Source organism: Heterodontus francisci, chromosome 6 (genome assembly GCF_036365525.1).
Source record: "Heterodontus francisci isolate sHetFra1 chromosome 6, sHetFra1.hap1, whole genome shotgun sequence".
NCBI lineage: Eukaryota > Metazoa > Chordata > Chondrichthyes > Heterodontiformes > Heterodontidae > Heterodontus > Heterodontus francisci.
Genome location: NC_090376.1, coordinates 31404175 through 31423066, shown reverse-complemented (window position 1 = coordinate 31423066; position 18892 = coordinate 31404175). Strand labels below are relative to the sequence as shown.

The 18892-nt window shown below is 45.2% G+C and overlaps 1 protein-coding gene across 2 annotated transcripts in view; it reads right to left on the bottom strand.

Annotated features, from left to right (window-relative positions):
• The window catches only part of mrps31 (mitochondrial ribosomal protein S31), a 39712-nt gene extending 30967 nt beyond the window's left edge, over positions 1–8745 (bottom strand). Inside the window, exons 1-2 of one of the 2 annotated variants that reach the window (XM_068033436.1) lie at positions 8552–8745; positions 394–705 (exon numbers count right to left, since the gene is read on the bottom strand). In XM_068033436.1, the coding sequence (XP_067889537.1) occupies positions 394–705; positions 8552–8664 (425 nt within the window). In that variant the 5' untranslated portion in view covers positions 8665–8745. Of the gene's footprint in view, positions 1–393; positions 706–4411; positions 4534–8551 lie in introns of those variants that run through there. The other variant, XM_068033437.1, reaches the window with a different exon arrangement.
• Between the last annotated feature and the right edge of the window lie 10147 nt (positions 8746–18892).

Here is an 18892-nt window from a genome sequence, read left to right as displayed (position 1 = left end):
AACACCAGGATGACATTTTTCCCACAAGATAAATTTGGGAGCTGTAGCACATGAGCAGATTTTATTTTGCTATATCACTCTCCTCCAAATTTTGATCAATGAAACTGCAGATCATAACCATCCCAACACCTAATTATAATTACACATATTGAAATGTTTAAGATAATACTATGACCAGAAATCTCCATGCCTGAAATCAACCTATTCATCTCATAACTAGAGTATTTCTTCTCCATGCAAACTCAAATGTATACACTTTGAACAAAACTTTAACAAATGTTTTCAAAGTTGAAGTTTGAAGTCATTGTGTAAGCAAGACCCAAGCAGCATCCTTTATATAATGCTTCTGAACTCATAGTCTTTTATGAGTTTCAAATATAAATCATCCTTTACCATTGACTTTTTATTTTTTCAGTGGCTTTCTGAAACATGCTGGTTGCACTCTCCATGCTTTCTGGCTGAACCTTTGCTTGATCCTTTAGTCGCTGTGTTCTCAAGGCCTGGAACATCTTCTTTGTGCTGACTTCTACTTTCATCCCACTAATTAGGTTCAGCAAGTCACTCTTCCCTGGTGAAGCAATTTTCATTTCTTCGGAATCTTTCTGCTGTGCTGGGGTGGCAAAATGCTTTGATTCATCATCTTTGTTGAGCACGGCAGAACCAGTAAAGATATGCCTTTGGCCAGTTCCAGTCAGAGTGCACGAACTAAAAGACACAGTATAACGACAACCATTATTATTAATGCAGAGAACATTTCTTTCCTTTCTTTTAACCCCAGTTTACATTTCTTCGTCCCTCACTGCCATCCCACCACGAACATGAGCTTTTTAAATAAACTGCATTGTATTACTTTCAAAACATAGCTCTATTAAATGTAAAAAAAAAGTCAAAAAATGTAAACTGCAATAAATCCTCTGACTAGCCAAGTTCCAATTTTTCTGACTGACGTCCCTTTAAATGACAATTGAAAATGTCACAATGCTGATTTATTTTCAAAAGAATGCTCAGGTTGTGAGAATGTGTATCGATGTGTTAGTTTAGCTCAGTTAGGACCAGAAGGTTATTGGTTCAAAACACAATAAACCAGATTGATGCAATGCTGAAAATGTGATTGTTCACGAGAAGTTAGTTTGAGTTTTCTGTTTGGTGGTTCAGGTGGACCTTGATATTCCCACGGCACCACACAAGAGTAAGATAAGGCCATTCAGCTCATCAGACCCCCTCAATCTAGAGACCATATGTGTTTATTCTACCATTAATTCTTCCTTCCCCAATATTTAATCCTGCTTTAAAATAAAACTAAGCTTCTTCCCATAACCTTGTAAAACAAAAGCAAGCCTTGATGTTGGTGTCTCTCTAACCCTTAATTCCCTTTTCAACATTGTCAATTTAAAAGTGTCAATTTTTATTTGTTCTTGAGATGTGGATGACATTGGCAAGGCTATATTTATGACCTTTCCCTAGTTTTTGTGAAAAGGCCTTATTGAACTGCTACTATCCTTGTAATGATAGCGCGCCACATGGTGTTAGAATTCCAGGATATTAACAACTTGCATTTATATAGCGCCTTTAATGTAATAAAATGTCTCACAGCATTTCATAAGAGCATCATCACACAAAATTTGACACCAAGCCACAATAGGAGATATTAGGACAAATAAGGTAGGTTTTAAGGGATGTCTTTAAAACAAGAAAGAAGTAGACAGGCATAAATGTTTAGCAGAGGGAATTTCACAGCTTAAGGCTGAGACTGCTGAAGGCACGGCCGCCAAAGCTGGGGCGAAGGAAATCGGAGTTGCACAAGAAGCCAGATTTGGACAAATGCAGAGTTCTCAAAAGTTTGTAGGAGCTTACAGATAGATGAGGGCGAAACCATGGAGGGATTTTAACACAGAATGATAACTTTAAATTTGAGGTGTTGTTGGACTGGGAGCCAATATAGGTCATGAGTACAGGGGTGAAGGGTGAACGGGACGTGGTGAGAGTTAGGATATGGGCAGCAGAGTTTTGGAATGAGCTGAAGTTTATGGATATGAAAGATGAGAGACCCACTAGGAGACCATTGGAATATTTGAGCCTGAAGGTAGCAAGAGCATGGATGAAGGTTTCAGCAGCAGATTGAACAATGTAGTTCAACCTCAGACAGTGACCATGGTGGGGGCTAAGTGACCAGTAATGATGAAGAAATGGCAATATATGCCCAATGGTGTGCAACTAGAACAGGAACTTGCAAGTCATGTTCCTAACATTGCTGCTCCTTTCCTTCACAGTGGTAATGGTCAGATAAATGAAATGCTTTTAAAGTAAACTTGGTTTCTGCAGTACGGCATAAATGCTACAACCACAGTGCATGGTTGATGGAGGGGGTGAATACCAAGGCCAGTGGCAAGCAAACTGCTCTCAATCCATCCAGGTAACTTTGAATCTTTGATCACACTCTTGATTTTAGCCTTGTAGATGGTGGACAAACTTCGAGGAATCAGAAGATGAAGCACTGTTGCAGAATTCCCAATATCTTCCCTCCTCTTGTGGCCAGTGTTGATAGGGCTGGTCCAATCAAAATTTTGGTTAACGATGACACTTTCCCCTCCAAGATGTTGATGCTGGGAGACTCGCCAATGAAGGGGAAATGACTGGACTTTCTCTGTTTGAGTTGGTCATTATCTGGCACACATGTGATGCAAACGTTAACTGCCATTCATCAGCCTAAGCTTGGCTTTTATCCAGGTCTTGCTGCAGTCTGGCACGAGCTGCTTCATAACTGAGAAGAGTTAAACAGTGTGAAATCAGAAGGAAACCATCCCACACCTGACGTTATGACAGGGAAAGGTCATTAATGAAACAGCTGAAGGAGACTGGGCCAAGGATATTTCTCTGACGAACTCCTGCAGTGAATGTTTGGGAGCTGTGATGATTAGCCGCTGACATCACAGCCTTCAGCTGACTGTAGCCACTGAAGGATTTACCCTTATTGACCTCAGTTTTGTTTTTTAAGGACTCCTTGATGCTGTACACAAAGGTGCCCATGTTGATGGCAGCTCATCTCACCCAAATCACAGAATCACAGAATAATAGAGTGCAGAAGAGGCCCTTCGGCCTAACGAGTCTGCACCGATGCATTAAAACACCTGACCTGTCTACCTAATCCCATTTGCCAGCACTTGGCCCATAGCCTTGAATGTTATGACATGCCAAGTGCTCATCCAGGTACTTTTTAAAGGATGTGAGGCAACCTGCCTCTACCACCCTCCCAGGCAGGGCATTCCAGACCTTCACCACCCTCTGGGTAAAAAAGTTCTTCCTCAAATCCCCCTTAAACCCATCCCTCACCTCAAACTCGTGTCCCCTCGTAACTGACCCTTCAACTAAGGGGAACAGCTGCTCCCTATCCACCTTGTCCATGCCCCTCATAATCTTGTACACCTCAATCAGGTCACCCCTCAGTCTTCTCTGCTCCAGCGAAAACAATCCAAGCCTATCCAATCTCTCTTCATAGCTTAAATGTTCCATCCCAGGCAACATCCTGGTGAATCGCCTCGTCACCCCCTCCAATGCAATCACATCCTTCCGATAATGTGGCGACCAGAATTGCACACAGTACTCCAGCTGTGGCCTTACCAAAGTTCTGTACAACTCCAACATGACCTCCCTGCTTTTGTAATCTATGCCTCGATTGATAAAGGCAAGTGTCCCATATGCCTTTTTCACCACCCTATTAACCTGCCCTTCTGCCTTCAGAGCTCTATGGACAAACACGCCAAGGTCCCTTTGTTCCTCGGAACTTCCCAGTGTCGGGCCATTCATTGAATCAACTTAAGTTTCTCTTGGGGCTTTTTTTCTACAGAGCCTCTGAAATTTTGGCTAACAATTCTTCCTCAACCAGTACCACCAAAAACAGATTAACTGGTCACTTATCTCACTGTTATTTGTGGGATCCTGTATGTGGACAATTGATTGTACTATAGAGATATCACTGTGAAATAAATCTTTCAACGTGATATAAGAATAATCCATCAAAACAAGCCTCCTCTGCAATCCTCTCCAATGTTAAAATGAAAAATTCAAAATGTTCACAAGCATTACATGAAGCAGCTCTGCAGGTTAAACAACTATAATTAATCTGGAGCAAGTGGGGTGAAATCAGGGCATGGTCATGATGTTTAACTTTTTTGTAAACTCTGCCCTTGGTTTTTGTTTAAAATGTAAAACATTTCTAAACCCATCACACCAATTTATTACAATAAACAAAGGTACACACCCTAGATTTTAGATTCTTGCTATTTTAACAAGGAGTTTGTAAAGATTCTCCATGAGCTATAATTTCATTAAATACATTCTACACTAGCATATAAATCAATGTGCTGTCAATACTGCATGTTTCTGGGGGAAAAAGACTTGCATTATATAGTACCTTTCATGACCTTGGGACATCTCAAAGGGCTTTACAGCCAATCAAGTACTTTTGAAGCATCGTCACTGATGTAATGTAGCAGATAATTGGCACACAGCAAGCTTCCACAAACAGCAATGTGATAATGACCAGATAATCTGTTTTAGCGATGTTTATTGAGGGATAAATATTAGCCAGGATGCCAGGGATTAAGTACATGGTATTTTGAAGAAAAACAATCATCTTCTTTGGTCTCCTTGTCTTGAGAGACAATGGGTAGGCACCTGGAGGTGGTCAGTGGTTTGTGGAGCAGCACCTGGAGTGGCTATAAAGGCCAATACTAGAGTGACAGACTCTTCCACAGGCGCTGCAGATAAAAATGGTTGTCAGGGCTGTTACACAGTTGGCTCTCTCCTTGTGCTTGTCTTTTTTCCTGCCAACAGCGAAGTCTCTTCGACTCGTCACTCTTTAGCCCCGCCTTTATGGCTGTCCGCCAGCTCTGGCGATCACTGGCAACTGACACCCACGACTTGTGGTCAATGTCACAGGACTTCATGTCGCGTTTGCAGATGTCTTTAAAGCGGAGACATGGACAGCCGGTGCTGAGGACACAGGCTTGAAACACTCGGACTTTTGTGTTCCATGTCAGTGCGCCATTTTCCCACACCCTCTTGGCCAGTCTGGACATAGCAGCGGACGCCTTTCCCATGCGCTTGTTGATTTCTGCATCGAGAGACAGGTTACTGGTGATAGTTGAGCCTAGGTAGGTGAACTCTTGAACCACTTCCAGAGCATGGTCACCAATATTGATGGATGGGGCATTTCTGACGTCCTGTCCCATGATGTTCCGTTTCTTGAGGCTGTTCGTTAGGCCACATTCATTGCAGGCAGCCGCAATCCTGATGATGAGTCTCTGCAGACACTCTTCTGTGTGGGATGTTAATGCGGTATCGTCAGCAAAGAGGAAATCCCTGATGAGGACTTTCCGTACTTTGGTTTTCGCTCTAAGACGGGCAAGGTTGAATAACCTGCCATCTGATCTTGTGTGGAGGAAAATTCCTTCTTCTGAGGTCTTGAACACATATGAGAGCAGCAGGGAGAAGATCCCAAACGTGTAGGTGCGAGAACACAGCCCTGTTTCACGCCACTCAGGATAGGAAAGGGGTCTGATGAGGCACCACTATGCTGAATTGTGCCTTTCATATTGTCATGGAATGAGGTGATGATACATAGTAGCTTTGGTGGACATCCGATCTTTGCTAGTAGTCTGAAGAGACCACGTCTGCTGAAGAGGTCAAAGGCTTTGGTGAGATCAATGAAAGCAACGTAGAGGGGCATCTGTTGTTCGCGGCATTTCTCCTGTAGCTGGCGAAGGGAGAACAGCATGTCAATGGTGGATCACTCTGTTCGAAAGCCACACTGTGCCTCAGGGTAGACACGCTCAGCCAGCTTCTGGAGCTGTTTAAAACGACTCGAGCGAAGACTTTCACCACTATGCTGAGCAGGGAGATTCCACTGTAGTTGTTGCAATCACCGCGGTCATCCTTGTTCTTATAGAGGGTGATGATATTGGCATCGCGCATGTCCTGTGGTACTGCTCCCTCATCCCAACACAGGCAAAGCAGTTCATGGAGTGTTGAAAAGTATAGCAGGCTTGGCACTCTTGATTATTTCAGGGGTAATGCCGTCCTTCCCACGGGCTTTTCCACTGGCTAGAGAATCAATGGCATTACTGAGTTCCGATTTTGTTCGCTGTTTGTCCAGCTCATCCATGACTGGCAGAGACTGGTCTGCATTGAGGGCGGTCTCAGTGACAACATTTTCCCTGGAGTACAGTTCTAGGTAGTGCTCCACACAGCGGTCCATTTGCTTGCGTTGGTCAGTGATCGTGTCCCCTGATTTAGACTCGAACGGGGCGATCTTCTTGATGGTTGGCCCAAAAGCTCTCTTAATGACATCATACATTCCTCTGATGTTTCCGGTGTCAGAGGCCAGCTGCATAGGTGTTGCCAGTTGTCATTTGGACAGCGCCTGGCTGTTCTTTGTGCAGCGCTTCTGGCTACTTTAAGTGCTATGGATATTAACTCGCTGGGGGCTTTCTTGTAGTTCAATAGTGCAATGCGCTTAACGGCTATGACAGGTTCCAGCTCTTCAAAATGAGATTGAAACTAGTCTGCATTCTGCTTCTCACATTTGCCAAAGGTGGTAATTGCTGAGTCATAGATGGCGTCTCTGATGTGGGCCCACTTGGTCTCTGCATCCCCTGTAGGAGTGTTTTGAAGGGCTTTTTCAAGTGAATTTAGAAATTAATGAAACAGCTGTGGATAAGAAATTCTGTTAGTGGTGATGCGCGGGTGGCCCTTCTGCTTGGAATGATGCAACTTCTTTGGTCTGAGTCTAACCTTGCTGCACACCAGGGAGTGGTCGGTGTCGCAGTCCGCACCGTGGAAGCTGCGTGTGATTTGGACACTGTTTACAGAGGCTCGCCTTGTGACGATGAGGTCCAGCTGGTGCCAACGATGTGATCTTGGGTGCCTCCATGAAACCTGGTGACAGGGTTTAGTATGAAAGAACGAGTTGGTGATGCAGAGGTTGTGATAGGTACACAACTCCAGCAGTCTCTGCCCGTTCTCATTCATCCTTCCAATGCCATAGCGCCCAAGGTAGAGGGCCATGAGTCATGGTCAGCCCCAACCCTGGCGTTAAAATCCCCCAGCAGGAACAAATGTTCGGTATCAGGAATGCTACTAATGATATTATGGAGTTCCTCGTAGAACTGGTCTTTAACTTCAGGTGGGGAGCAGAGTGTTGGAGGATAGATGCTGAGTAGGTGTAGGACCAGAGGCAGTGAGCAGTCGGATGGACAGTATGCGTTCCAAACCATTTGAAGATGGCTCCATCATGCTGAACAAAGAGATTCTGATGGCGAAGCCCACTCCATGCTGTCTTGGTTCTTCAGGATCCCTACACTGCCAGAAGGTGTAGTTATGCTCTCTTAGAGATCCGCTCACAGGGAGGCGTGTCTCCTGAAGTGCTGCAATGTCCACATTGAGTCTACAGAGCTCGTTTTTAATGATGGCGGTCTTCCGAGAATCGTTGATTTGTGTAAGGTCTTCCGACAGGCCAGGACACATAGTTCTGACGTTCCAGCTTGCAAAACGAAGGGCTGGTACCTTCTTTCCTTTTTTTGTTGTGCTGGTTGGTGCAGTGTTACAGTCCACTTATTGGGCAATGACCCTGAGCTCCAAGCACCCATTGAAGCAGGTGGACTTTGGCGGGACAGAACCTTGCTGACCGGGGCTGCCCGGTTTGAGGCGGGCGGTAGCTGTCCAGTGAGATGCGATGACAAAGGCAACCCGTGGCACCCAATCTCTACTCCAAATGAACTGGACTTATAACCAGTAACTGCTGCCTTCCGTGTTGTTTTGGTCGCTGTGAGGCGACTATGGAGTGACCTCTCCATGGCGCATGCCTGGGCGGATGTATGGAGGTTGTGAGTTGCCCAAGTGTCAAAACCCACCTCTCGGCCTTTCTGGTGAGGTCCAAAGGAGTGCAGAGCCTGACGTTTGGCACCGGTATGAGGGGGAGGGGGGAGGGAGAGGACGGGGGAGGGAAATGAGGGGGGGGGGGGGGGAGAAGAGGAGAGGGAGGGGGGAGGGAGGGGACGGGGCAGGGGGAAGAGGGGGGAGGAGAGGGGAGTGTGAAGGGGAGCTGGGAAGGGGGGTACAGTTCACTGTTTTTCTTCAAAATTCCATCATAGGATCTTTATATCCGCCCTTGATTTAAAGTTTCATCTGAAAGACAGTACCTCTAACAGTGCAGCACTCCCTCAGTGCTGCAGTGGAGTGCAAGCCTCAACTTTAATGCTCAAGTCCTGCAGTGGACTTGAACCACAACCTTCTGAGTGAGGTGATAATGCTACCACTGAGCCACACTGACACACAATTGACATTTAGATCAAGAACTTTTAAAATCCTATTCATCAAATGGGCTGTTGTAAGCCACGTTAGAAAGATTCATTCCTGAAAGTCCTGGTTGGTCAGTTAAAGGGCTATTGGCAAACAATTCCAACAGCAGCTTTGAAAAAAATCAGTTAACCGCTGAACACATATCCCTGATGGAGATGCTGAATCCCTCCCTCAGCATTTCCCTTCTCCTCACCCGCAACCCAGTCGCCATCCACACGCCGCCGTCACCTTCCTGGACCAGCCAGGGGCCCGGACGCTGGGCCCGGTTACCCCACCTTTCAGCACCGCCACCAGCGCCCGCTGCATCCCAGACCAATGAGCTTAAAGCCGGGGCACAAACCCGGTGCGCAGCTGGTTACACCGCGACCTTTCACCCGTGCAACACTGAAATCTCTTCCCTCCAGACAACAGCTCCCCCCCACCTATGGTGCCGGCTTGACGCTACCACCTTTCAGTTTCCTCTGGTTTTCAAATGTTCTTGTTCGTGTGGATAATAATTGAGAACCTTTTAGGATATGTAATTAGTATTTCTCTTTTATCGATGCTTTGGAAGTTTTTCTTTAGAACTAAGTTGAACCTCTACAGTAGGTTGTTTTTGAGTTAATATTTGCTAACTCTCCAACCTAACAACCCCACTGCCTTGTGGGCGTCTCGGGGAGAGTCCAAGGCTAAGGGAGTAAACCCGAACAGAAAATGCGGAGCAGAACCCCGAAGGCAGTCATTTGTCACCTTTGGCATGTTTCCGGCAGTTCCTGCAGCCATAACGGTGCCAAACGTCGTGCTCTGCACTCCTTTGGACCCCACCAGAAAGGCCGAGAGGGGGTTTTTGACACTTGGGTAACTCACAACCTCCATACATTCGCCCAGGCATGCGCCATGAAGAGGTCACTCCATAGTCACCTCACAGCGACCAAAACAACACGGAAGGCAGCAGTTACGGGTTATAAGTCCAGCACAATTGGCGTAGAGATTGGGTGCCACGGGTTGCCTTTGTCGGTGGGAGAGGTCATCGCACCACACTGGACAGCTACCGCCCGCCTCATACCGGGCAGCCCCCGGTCAATAAGGTTCTGTCCCGCCACAATCCACCTGCTTCAATGAGTGCTTGGAGCTCAGGGTCATTGCCCGAAAAGCGGACTGCAACACCACACCAAACAGCACGAGAAAAGGAAAGAAGGTACCAGCCATTTGTTTTGCAAGCTGGAACGTCAGAACTATGTGTCCTGGCCTGTCGGAAGACCTTACACAAATCAACGATTCTCGGAAAACCGCCATCATTAACAACGAGCTCAGTAGACTCAATGTGGACATTGCAGCACTTCAGGAGACACTCCTCCCTGTGAGCAGATCTCTAACAGAGCAAGACCACACCTTCTTCTGGCAGTGTAGGGATCCTGAAGAACCAAGACAGCATGGAGTGGGCTTCGCCATCAGAAACTCTTTGCTCAGCATGATAGAGCTACCTACAAATGGCTCAGAACGCATACTGTCAATCCGACTGCTCACCGCCTCTGGTCCAGTATACCTACTCAGCATCTATGCTCCAACACTCTGCTCCCCACCTGAAGATAAAGACCAGTTCTACGAGGAACTCCGTAATATCATTAATAGCATCCCCAATACCGAACATCTGTTCCTGCTGGGGGACTTTAATGCCAGGGTTGGGGCCGACCATGACTCATGGCCCTCCTGCCTTGGGCACTATGGCATTGGAAGGATGAATGAGAACGGGCAGAGACTGCTGGAGTTGTGTACCTATCATAACCTCTGCATCACCAACTCGTTCTGTCACCAGGTTTCTTGGAGGCACCCACGATCACATCGTTGGCACCAGCTGGACCTCATCGTCACAAGGCGAGACTCCTTAAACAGTGTTCAAATCACACGCAGCTTCCACATTGCGGACTGCGACACCGACCACTCCCTGGTGTGCAGCAAAGTTAGACTCAAACCAAAGAAGCTGCATCAGTCTAAGCAGAAGGGCCACCCACGCAACATGAGCAGAATTTCTTATCCACAGCTGTTACAAAAATTTCTAAATTCACTTGTAAAAGCCCTTCAAAACACTCCTGCAGGGGATGCAGAGACCAAGTGGGCCCACATCAGAGACGCCATCGATGAGTCAGCCATGACCAGCTATGGCAAACGTGTGAAGCGGAATGCAGACTGGTTTCAATCTCATTTTGAAGAGCTGGAACCTGTCATAGCCACTAAGCGCATTGCACTGCTGAACTACGAAAAAGTCCCCAGCGTGTTAACATCCGTAGCACTTAAAACAGCCAGAAGTGCTGCACAAAGAACAGCCAGGCGCTGCGCAAATGACTACTAGCAGCACCTATGCAGTCATATTCAGCTGGCCTCAGACACCGGAAACATCAAAGGAATGTATGATGGCATTAAGAGAGCTTTTGGGCCAACCATCAAGAAGATCGCCCCCCTCAAATCTAAATCGGGGACACAATCACTGAACAACGCAAGCAAATGGACCGCTGGGTGGAGCTCTACCTAGAAATGTACTCCAGGGAGAATGTTGTCACTGAGACCGCCCTCAATGCAGCCCAGCCTCTACCAGTCATGGATGAGCTGGACGTACAGCCAACAAAATCGGAACTCAGTGATGCCATTGATACTCTAGCCAGCGAAAAAGCCTGTGGGAAGGACGGCATTACCCCTGAAATAATCGAGTGCTAAGCCTGCTATACTCTCAGCACTCTACGAACTGCTTTGCCTGTGCTGGGACGAGGAAGCAGTACCACAGGACATGCGCGATGCCAATATCATCACCCTCTATAAAAACAAAAGTGACCACAGTGACTGCAACAACTACTGTGGGATCTCCCTGCTCAGCATAGTGGGGAAAGTCTTCGCTCGAGTCACTTTAAACAGGCTCCAGAAGCTGGCTGAGCGTGTCTACCCTGAGGCACAGTATGGCTTTCGAGCAGAGAGGTCGAGAGAGAACATGCTGTTCTCCCTTCGTCAGCTACAGGAGAAATGCCGCGAACAACAGATGCCCCTATACATTGCTTTCATTGATCTCACCAAAGCCTTTGACCTCTTCAGCAGACGTGGTCTCTTCACACTACTAGCAAAGATCGGATGTCCACCAAAGCTACTATGTATCATCACCTCATTCCATGACAATATGAAAGGCACAATTCAGCATAACGGTGCCTCATCAGAGCCCTTTCCTATCCTGAGTGGCGTGAAATAGGGCTGTGTTCTCGCACCCACACTGTTTGGGATTTTCTTCTCCCTGCTGCTCTCACACGCGTTCATGTCTTCAGAAGAAGGAATTTTCCTCCACACAAGATCAGATGACAGGTTGTTCAACCTTGACCGCCTGAGAGCGAAGACCAAAGTACGGAAAGTCCTCATCAGGGAACTCCTCTTTGCTGACGATGCTGCATTAACATCTCACACTGAAGAGTGTCTGCAGAGTGAACCTTCCCTGAACTGCTTCCAATGCATAGATATCCTTTCTTAAGTAAGGAGACCAAAACTGTACATGATGCTCTAGATGTGGTCTCACTAATGCACTGTACAACTGTCGCAAAACATCTCTACTTTTATATTCCATTCCCCTTGCAATAAATGACAACATTGCATTTGCCTTCTTAATCATTTGCTGTACCTGCATACTAACGTTTTGTGTTTCGTGTACTAGGACACCCGGATCCCTCTGCATCTCAGAGTTCCGCAATCTCTTTCTATTTAAATAATATATTGCTTTTCTATTCATTCTGCCAAAGTGGACAAGTTCACACTTTCCCACATTATACTCCATCTGCCAAATCTTTGCCCATTCACTTAACCTATCTATATCCCTTTGCAGACTCCTTATGTCCTCTTCACAACTTACTCACTTATCTTTGTGTCATCAAGCAAATTTAGCAACCATACGTTCTTTCCTTTCATCCAAATCATTGATGTAGATTGTAAATAGTTGAGGGCCCAGCACTGATCCCTGTGGCACTCCACTAGTTACAGCTTGCCAACCCAAAAATGACCCATTTATGCCTACTCTCTGTTTTCTGTTAGCTAACCAATCCTCTATCCATGCTATTATGTTACTGCCTATACCATGAGCTCTTATTTTGTTTAGTAACCTTTGATGCAGCACCTTGTCAAATGCCTGTTGGAAATCCAAGTACGCCACATCCACCGGTTCCCCTTTATCCATGTTGCTTGTTACTTCCTCAAAGAATTATAAATTAGTCAAACACAATTTCCCTTTCACAAAACCATTTGGACTGTGCCTGATTCCATTGAAATTTTCTAAATGATCTGCTATAACCAACCTCCTTAATAATAGATTCCATCATTTTCCCGATGACAGATGTTAAGCTAACTGGCCTGTAGTTTCCTGCTTTCCGTCTTCCTCCTTTCTTAAGTTACATTCACTATTTTCCAATCTGATGGGACCTTTCTAGAATCTAGGGAATTTTGGAAAATTAAAACCAATGCATCCACTATCTCAGTAGCCACTAGGTTGAAGTCCATCAGGACCTGGGGACTTGTCAGCTTTTAGTTCTAATAATTTTCTCTGGTAATGGTAATTGTTTTAAGTTCCTCCCTGCCTTTCAACTCTTGAATCAAAATTATTTCTGGAATGTTATTTGTATCCTTTACAGTGAAGACAGATGCAAAAAATCTGTTCAATTCCTCCGCCATTTCCTTATTTTCCATTATTAACTCCTCAAACTCACTCTCCAGAGGACCAACACTCACTTTACTTACTCTTTTTCTTTTTAAATACCTGTAGAAACACTTACTATTCATTTTTATATTTCTAGTAGCTTTCTCTCATACTCTAATTTCTCTCTCATTATTCCCTTAGTCATTCTTTGCTGTTTGTTATATTCTGTCCAATCTTCTGACCTGTCACTACTCTTCACTGAATTGTATGCTTTTTCTTTCAATTTGATACTATTTTTAACTTCCTAAGTTAGCCACGGATGGTGTGTCCTTCCCCTGGAGTCTTCCTTTCTCACTGGAATGTATCTTTGCTGAGTTTTATAAAAGATTGTTACGACTAACCGCTCCAGTCAAAGCCCCCAATCAAAATATACGATTCTGATTGTGGTGGGAGAAACGCACTGTTAATTTAATCCCGTCCCTCCACAGATCGCCTAACATATCATTTTTAAACTTTCCAAATTAAAGAAAGACCCAACCAAATTGTACTATCTGTTAACCCCCAAATGAGGCTAACCAAACCAGGAGTCTTTAAATCAACAAATTAACAGTTTAATTAGAAAAACTAAATTCTTAAACACTATTAAGACATAAACAACATTTAAAATAGAAAAAATTAAGTCTTTGCAAATTTACAGTCCAATGTTGCATGAAGTCCTCACAGCCGTCCGATGGGGGGAGAAAAGGTTCTTCAACAGTAGAACAGTCTAGTTCTAGCAGGTTGATGCTTTCCTTCTTCAGCAATGGATTTCAACAATCAAATACTTGCAAATCCTTTCAATAGAATCAATCTGACTTTAGAGTTTTTGAGGGATTAAAGGTTGTCACAGTATAACTTCACTTCCTTCGGTTTAAATTATCAGAGATCTCTGTTTTGGCTTGACCTTTTTAGAATTTTGAGAGATAATAATAATTAAACAGATTAAATTTTCTTCCTTCAGTTTAAGTGGCTGAGATCTCTTCTTTCAGGTGCTAACAGCAGCTGTCTGTCTGTGTTCTGTTAGAAAAGACTGTCTTCAACTAAAAAGCCAATTCAAAAAATAATTGCAACATTGTATATCCTGTCCTGTGTCCCTGAATGGCTGTTGCCAGGTAACCAGGATGCATTCTCTAAAGCTGGTTGGTTCCCTCTCCATATGGTTGTATCCAATGGCAACCAAAATGCATTTTCTCTAACTCCTGAGGCTTGCTGGTTCTTAAAGCAGTATGGCTCCTTTTCCAGCCTTAAAACCACACCACATATTCCCCAGAGAAAAAAACTACAGACACCTCCACCCTGAGCGGAATGAAACGCCATTCCTGGAATGCGTTTCATTACAATGGGTAAAAAAAATACAAACTGAAAAAATGCTAACACATTTTTTTTCTCCCCACAGTTACATATATACACTTTTTTTAAAAAATGTTTCGACTACAGCAACAAGTTCCTCCAGAACATTTCGGCTTTAAATTTTCAAAAGGTTGTTCCAATTAACCCATTTTAAATTTCCAAACACATTCTTCCAATTGTTTTGTGTTTTCCTTCCACAGCTAGGAGCACTGACCACTACTGGTTTACTATTCTCTGAGAAGTTTCTTCAGTACCCCTTAACCTATGTGGCATCACTTGACACTGGAAAACCCTGTCCGGTGTAATGATTAGATTAGATTAGATTAGAGATACAGCACTGAAACAGGCCCTTCGGCCCACCGAGTCTGTGCCGAACATCAACCACCCATTTATACTAATCCTACGCTAATCCCATATTCCTACCAAACATCCCCACCTGTCCCTATATTTCCCTACCACCTACCTATACTAGTGACAATTTATAATGGCCAATTTAGCTATCAACCTGCAAGTCTTTGGCTGTGGGAGGAAACCGGAGCACCCGGAGAAAACCCACGCAGACACAGGGAGAACTTGCAAACTCCACACAGGCAGTACCCGGAATCGAACCCGGGTCCCTGGAGCTGTGAGGCTGCGGTGCTAACCACTGCGCCACTGTGCCGCCCTAATAGAAGCTGATTTTTTCTTACCCTGGGGTGTCAAATCCCTCCAACACATCTGTCTCTTTATTGTAAAAGCAAAATACTGCGGATGCTGGAAATCTGAAATAAAAACAAGAAATGCTGGAACCACTCAGCAGGTCTGGCAGCATCTGTGAAAAGAGAAGCAGAGTTAACATTTCGGGTCAGTTCCGAAGAAGGGTCACTGACCCGAAACGTTAACTCTGCTTCTCTTTTCACAGATGCTGCCAGACCTGTTGAGTGGTTCCAGCATTTCTTGTTTTTATGTCTCTTTATTGTGTTGCCCACTCTGTCCTTACAGTCCTTCAAATGAGAATTTGGGTAGGAGTCTGCCTTCTTTACCACAGTGACCTTTCTAGAGTCTATGCAAGTTTGAGCTGACCCACCAGGTTTAGACATCAAGACCATCTGTGAATTCCAGCTGTCCTGACTAGGTTCATCTAAGCTGCCCTTCAGCATGCATTGTACCTCTGCTTCCACTTGGGCGTGTCTGTCTGGACCTAAATGACAAGGATGTCATTTTAAAGGAATGGTTCCCCCTACACCCACATCATGTGTGGCTAAGGTTGTACATCCTGGCTTATCCCTACAAACCTTTTGAAACGTTGTGAAAACCCTGGTTAGGACTTCACGCTGTTTTGCCTCTAAGTGTAAAAGCCTATGGTTTAATTTTCTCAGCCATTCTGCATTCGCTAATGGAATAGTTGGAAATTCAATCTGAGAATTTCCTTGGCCTCCTTCTGCCTCATCCTTACTATCCCTTTCCTTCTCCACAGTCTCAATTACCTGACATACCTATACTGGCTTATCCTCCTCCCTGCAGTAATATGGTTTGAGCGTGTTAATGTGACACAACCAGTTCTTCTTCCGGTGATCAGGGGTGTCAATCAAGTAATCTACCTTACCCACTCTTTTGATCACTCTCTATGGGCAACCGAACTGTGCTTGCACTGGTTCTCCCTGTGATGTTAACAACACTAATACTTCATCCCCTGGTTTTATGGTAGGTTGTGGTTTTCCCACCATTTGACAGGTGTGGCATGCCCTACAGAATTGTCTCACATCCTTTGTAAGACCTGGCCAGTAATAATATTTGCTTAAGCGTGATTTGGTCTTCTGAATTCCTCTATGTCCTGCAAAAGGAATGTCATGTGCTAACCTTAATAATCCTGATCAATATTTAGGTGGTACCACTATCTGTTCAACAACTGTCCAGTCTTCGTCGGCAGGCTTATGAGGTGGTCTCCATTTCCTCCTCAAAACCCCATTTGCCATATAATAGCCTTCCAGAACTCCTTTCACCTCAGCTTCTGACAGAGCCATCTGTGCTATTCGGTATATCTCTGGATCAGCTTGCTGTGCTGCAATGATAGACGATCTGTTAAACATCTCATTTGGATTATCTAAATTCCCAAATAAGGTTTCAGATATTTGGCTATTGACTTGTGGTGCCCCTTTTACCCCCGACAATGGATCCTGTTCAGCCATTTCTCGGGTAACTACACATGCAGGAAATATTCCCGGAACTTGTTCCCGTAATTGCTCTGTTTCCTTAATTTCCCGTGGTTCCTCTGTATTAAGGGAGAAGCTGATATCTTTGATCCAGCCAAATCATTTCCTAGGGGTAGATCAATTCCCTTTACTGGTAAATTGTGGACAACACCTACAGTTACTATCACAGATACTAAGTCACTCTCTAGGTGTACTTTATACAAAGGTACGGGTATACACACCCTGCCAATTCCATTAACTAAAACGTCAGCGTTCATGGCGCTCTCTGGTAGAAACCTTATATCTTTCCCCTGCAAGAGTGTTTGAGTTGTTCAGAATAATGATAGATTTTCCTGCCTCACTTACAGGATACGGAGTTACTCTCCCCTTTGACAAAAATTCATTATAACTCTCCGGTATTTTATTCTTAACCTCTACACTCCTTTTAGTTTTAGTATCTGGCTTCACATTCACAGTTGTCGTTAAAGCTATAGCCGGGTCTGCTATACTCTCAGTCAGAATCTTTTCCTCTGCACTAACTTTGCGTACGCCAACAATTCCTATGGGTTTACCTCGCAATTTCCAGTACTCTGAATGAAGATAACCCATTTTGTTGCAATGATAACACTTTGGCTTGTGAACCTCACTTCTACCCTCAGCACCTTCCTTTCTGACCTGTGCAGGGGTAGGCTCGGCCATCGAGACAGGAAGCAGCTTGTTGGGTCCTGACTGGGGGAAGTGGAAGTACTTTGAGTGAAGCCCCACTTCCACCCCTCCTCTTGCCATCATCCTTCTCATAGCCCAGCTGCATTCCACTGCTACCATTGTACTGGAGAACACTTTGCTGCAGATTAGTGAGGTGCTGAAATGCCAAGGCTAGGGTGTCAGTCCTCCTATTTATCCAGACTCTGCAAGCTTTTATTCAAGGCCTGCATGCACTTGTTCCGTTGCCACATTTGGTGCATGATGCAGTTAGCCACTCTATCCATGGAGGAAGACGTCATTGCAATAGGCCTCAACAGCATCCTACTCATGCTTCAGTCTCTCTGCAAACATGGACAGTATACTTGGAACATCTGTCTGATATTACACATTCTCTGCTGTTTCTCAACGATTATCCTCTTCATCGACAACCCTTGGGATGCAGTATTTGCATCCAGCTGAGCAGAACTTAGAGAGGCCTGCACCCTCCAACACGGACTCTCTCCTGCTGTCCCTGCTCTTGCTCACTTGTGAAGTGTGAGTCACCAACTGAAAAAACAATGATCTCTCTTAATGGTCCCACCGAAATATGACTATCTGAGTAGGTGCATGGTCTGCATGAGTCCTATTACGGTGCACCCTCAGAGGGATTGAGCTCCTCTGAGGATTCCGCAGCAGCTGCGACCTCGACCACCTCCTGCTGGACATGTGAACGCCCTTTGTTATATAAAAGACATGAATGAGTCCTGTCAAGGTAAGAAACTTTGATGTGATCATATTTCACTCACTACTGACACCAGTTCAGCATCACTAAGTGTTATGTACCGTGTGTCTCGCCGGGGCGGCACAGTGGTGCAGTAGTTAGCACCGCAGCCTCACAGCTCCAGCGACCCGGGTTCAATTCTGGGTACTGCCTGTGCGGAGTTTGCAAGTTCTCCCTGTGACCGCGTGGGTTTTTGCCGAGTGCTCCGGTTTCCTCCCACAGCCAAAGACTTGCAGTTTGATAGGTAAATTGGCCATTATAAATTGCCCCTAGTATAGTTAGGTGGTAGGAGAATTGAGGATGTGGTAGGAATATGGGATTAATGTAGGATTGGTATAAATGGGTGGCTGATGGTCAGCACAGACTCGGTGGGCCGAAGGGCCTGTTTCAGTGCTGTATCTCTAAAATGAAAAAAAAATGATATGGTAGGTGGGGAGCCTCCATCTTCCCATTTCTGACAGCCAGGTACACAGAGACGCCATTGATTTCCAGTGCCTCCTCCTCTGCACTTGTTATTTGCTAGATGGCTGGATAGCCACCTCTAGTCCTCTCCCTCTCCAAAGTGTCATCTGTTCTCTTCTCCTGCAAGGAGGGAAAGAAGAGATCTATGACCGCAAGTAATGGTATGTGATCAGTCAGTGGATGGAGAACATTTGTTGAGGGTGACGATGAGGGAGAGGCATGGCATTGCATAAGGATGAGGGTGAGTGGATGGATAAATGTGGTTGTGAGGAAGTGCAGAGATCGATGGAGCTGCGTTGCAGTGAGGAGTTATGTGCTGGAGTAGGCTTGAGAAGGCAGAGTAAGAGGGTTGGGTGATACCCATATCAGAATTCAGGTGAATGTGCTACTGTGCTCACCTTACCTGCACTG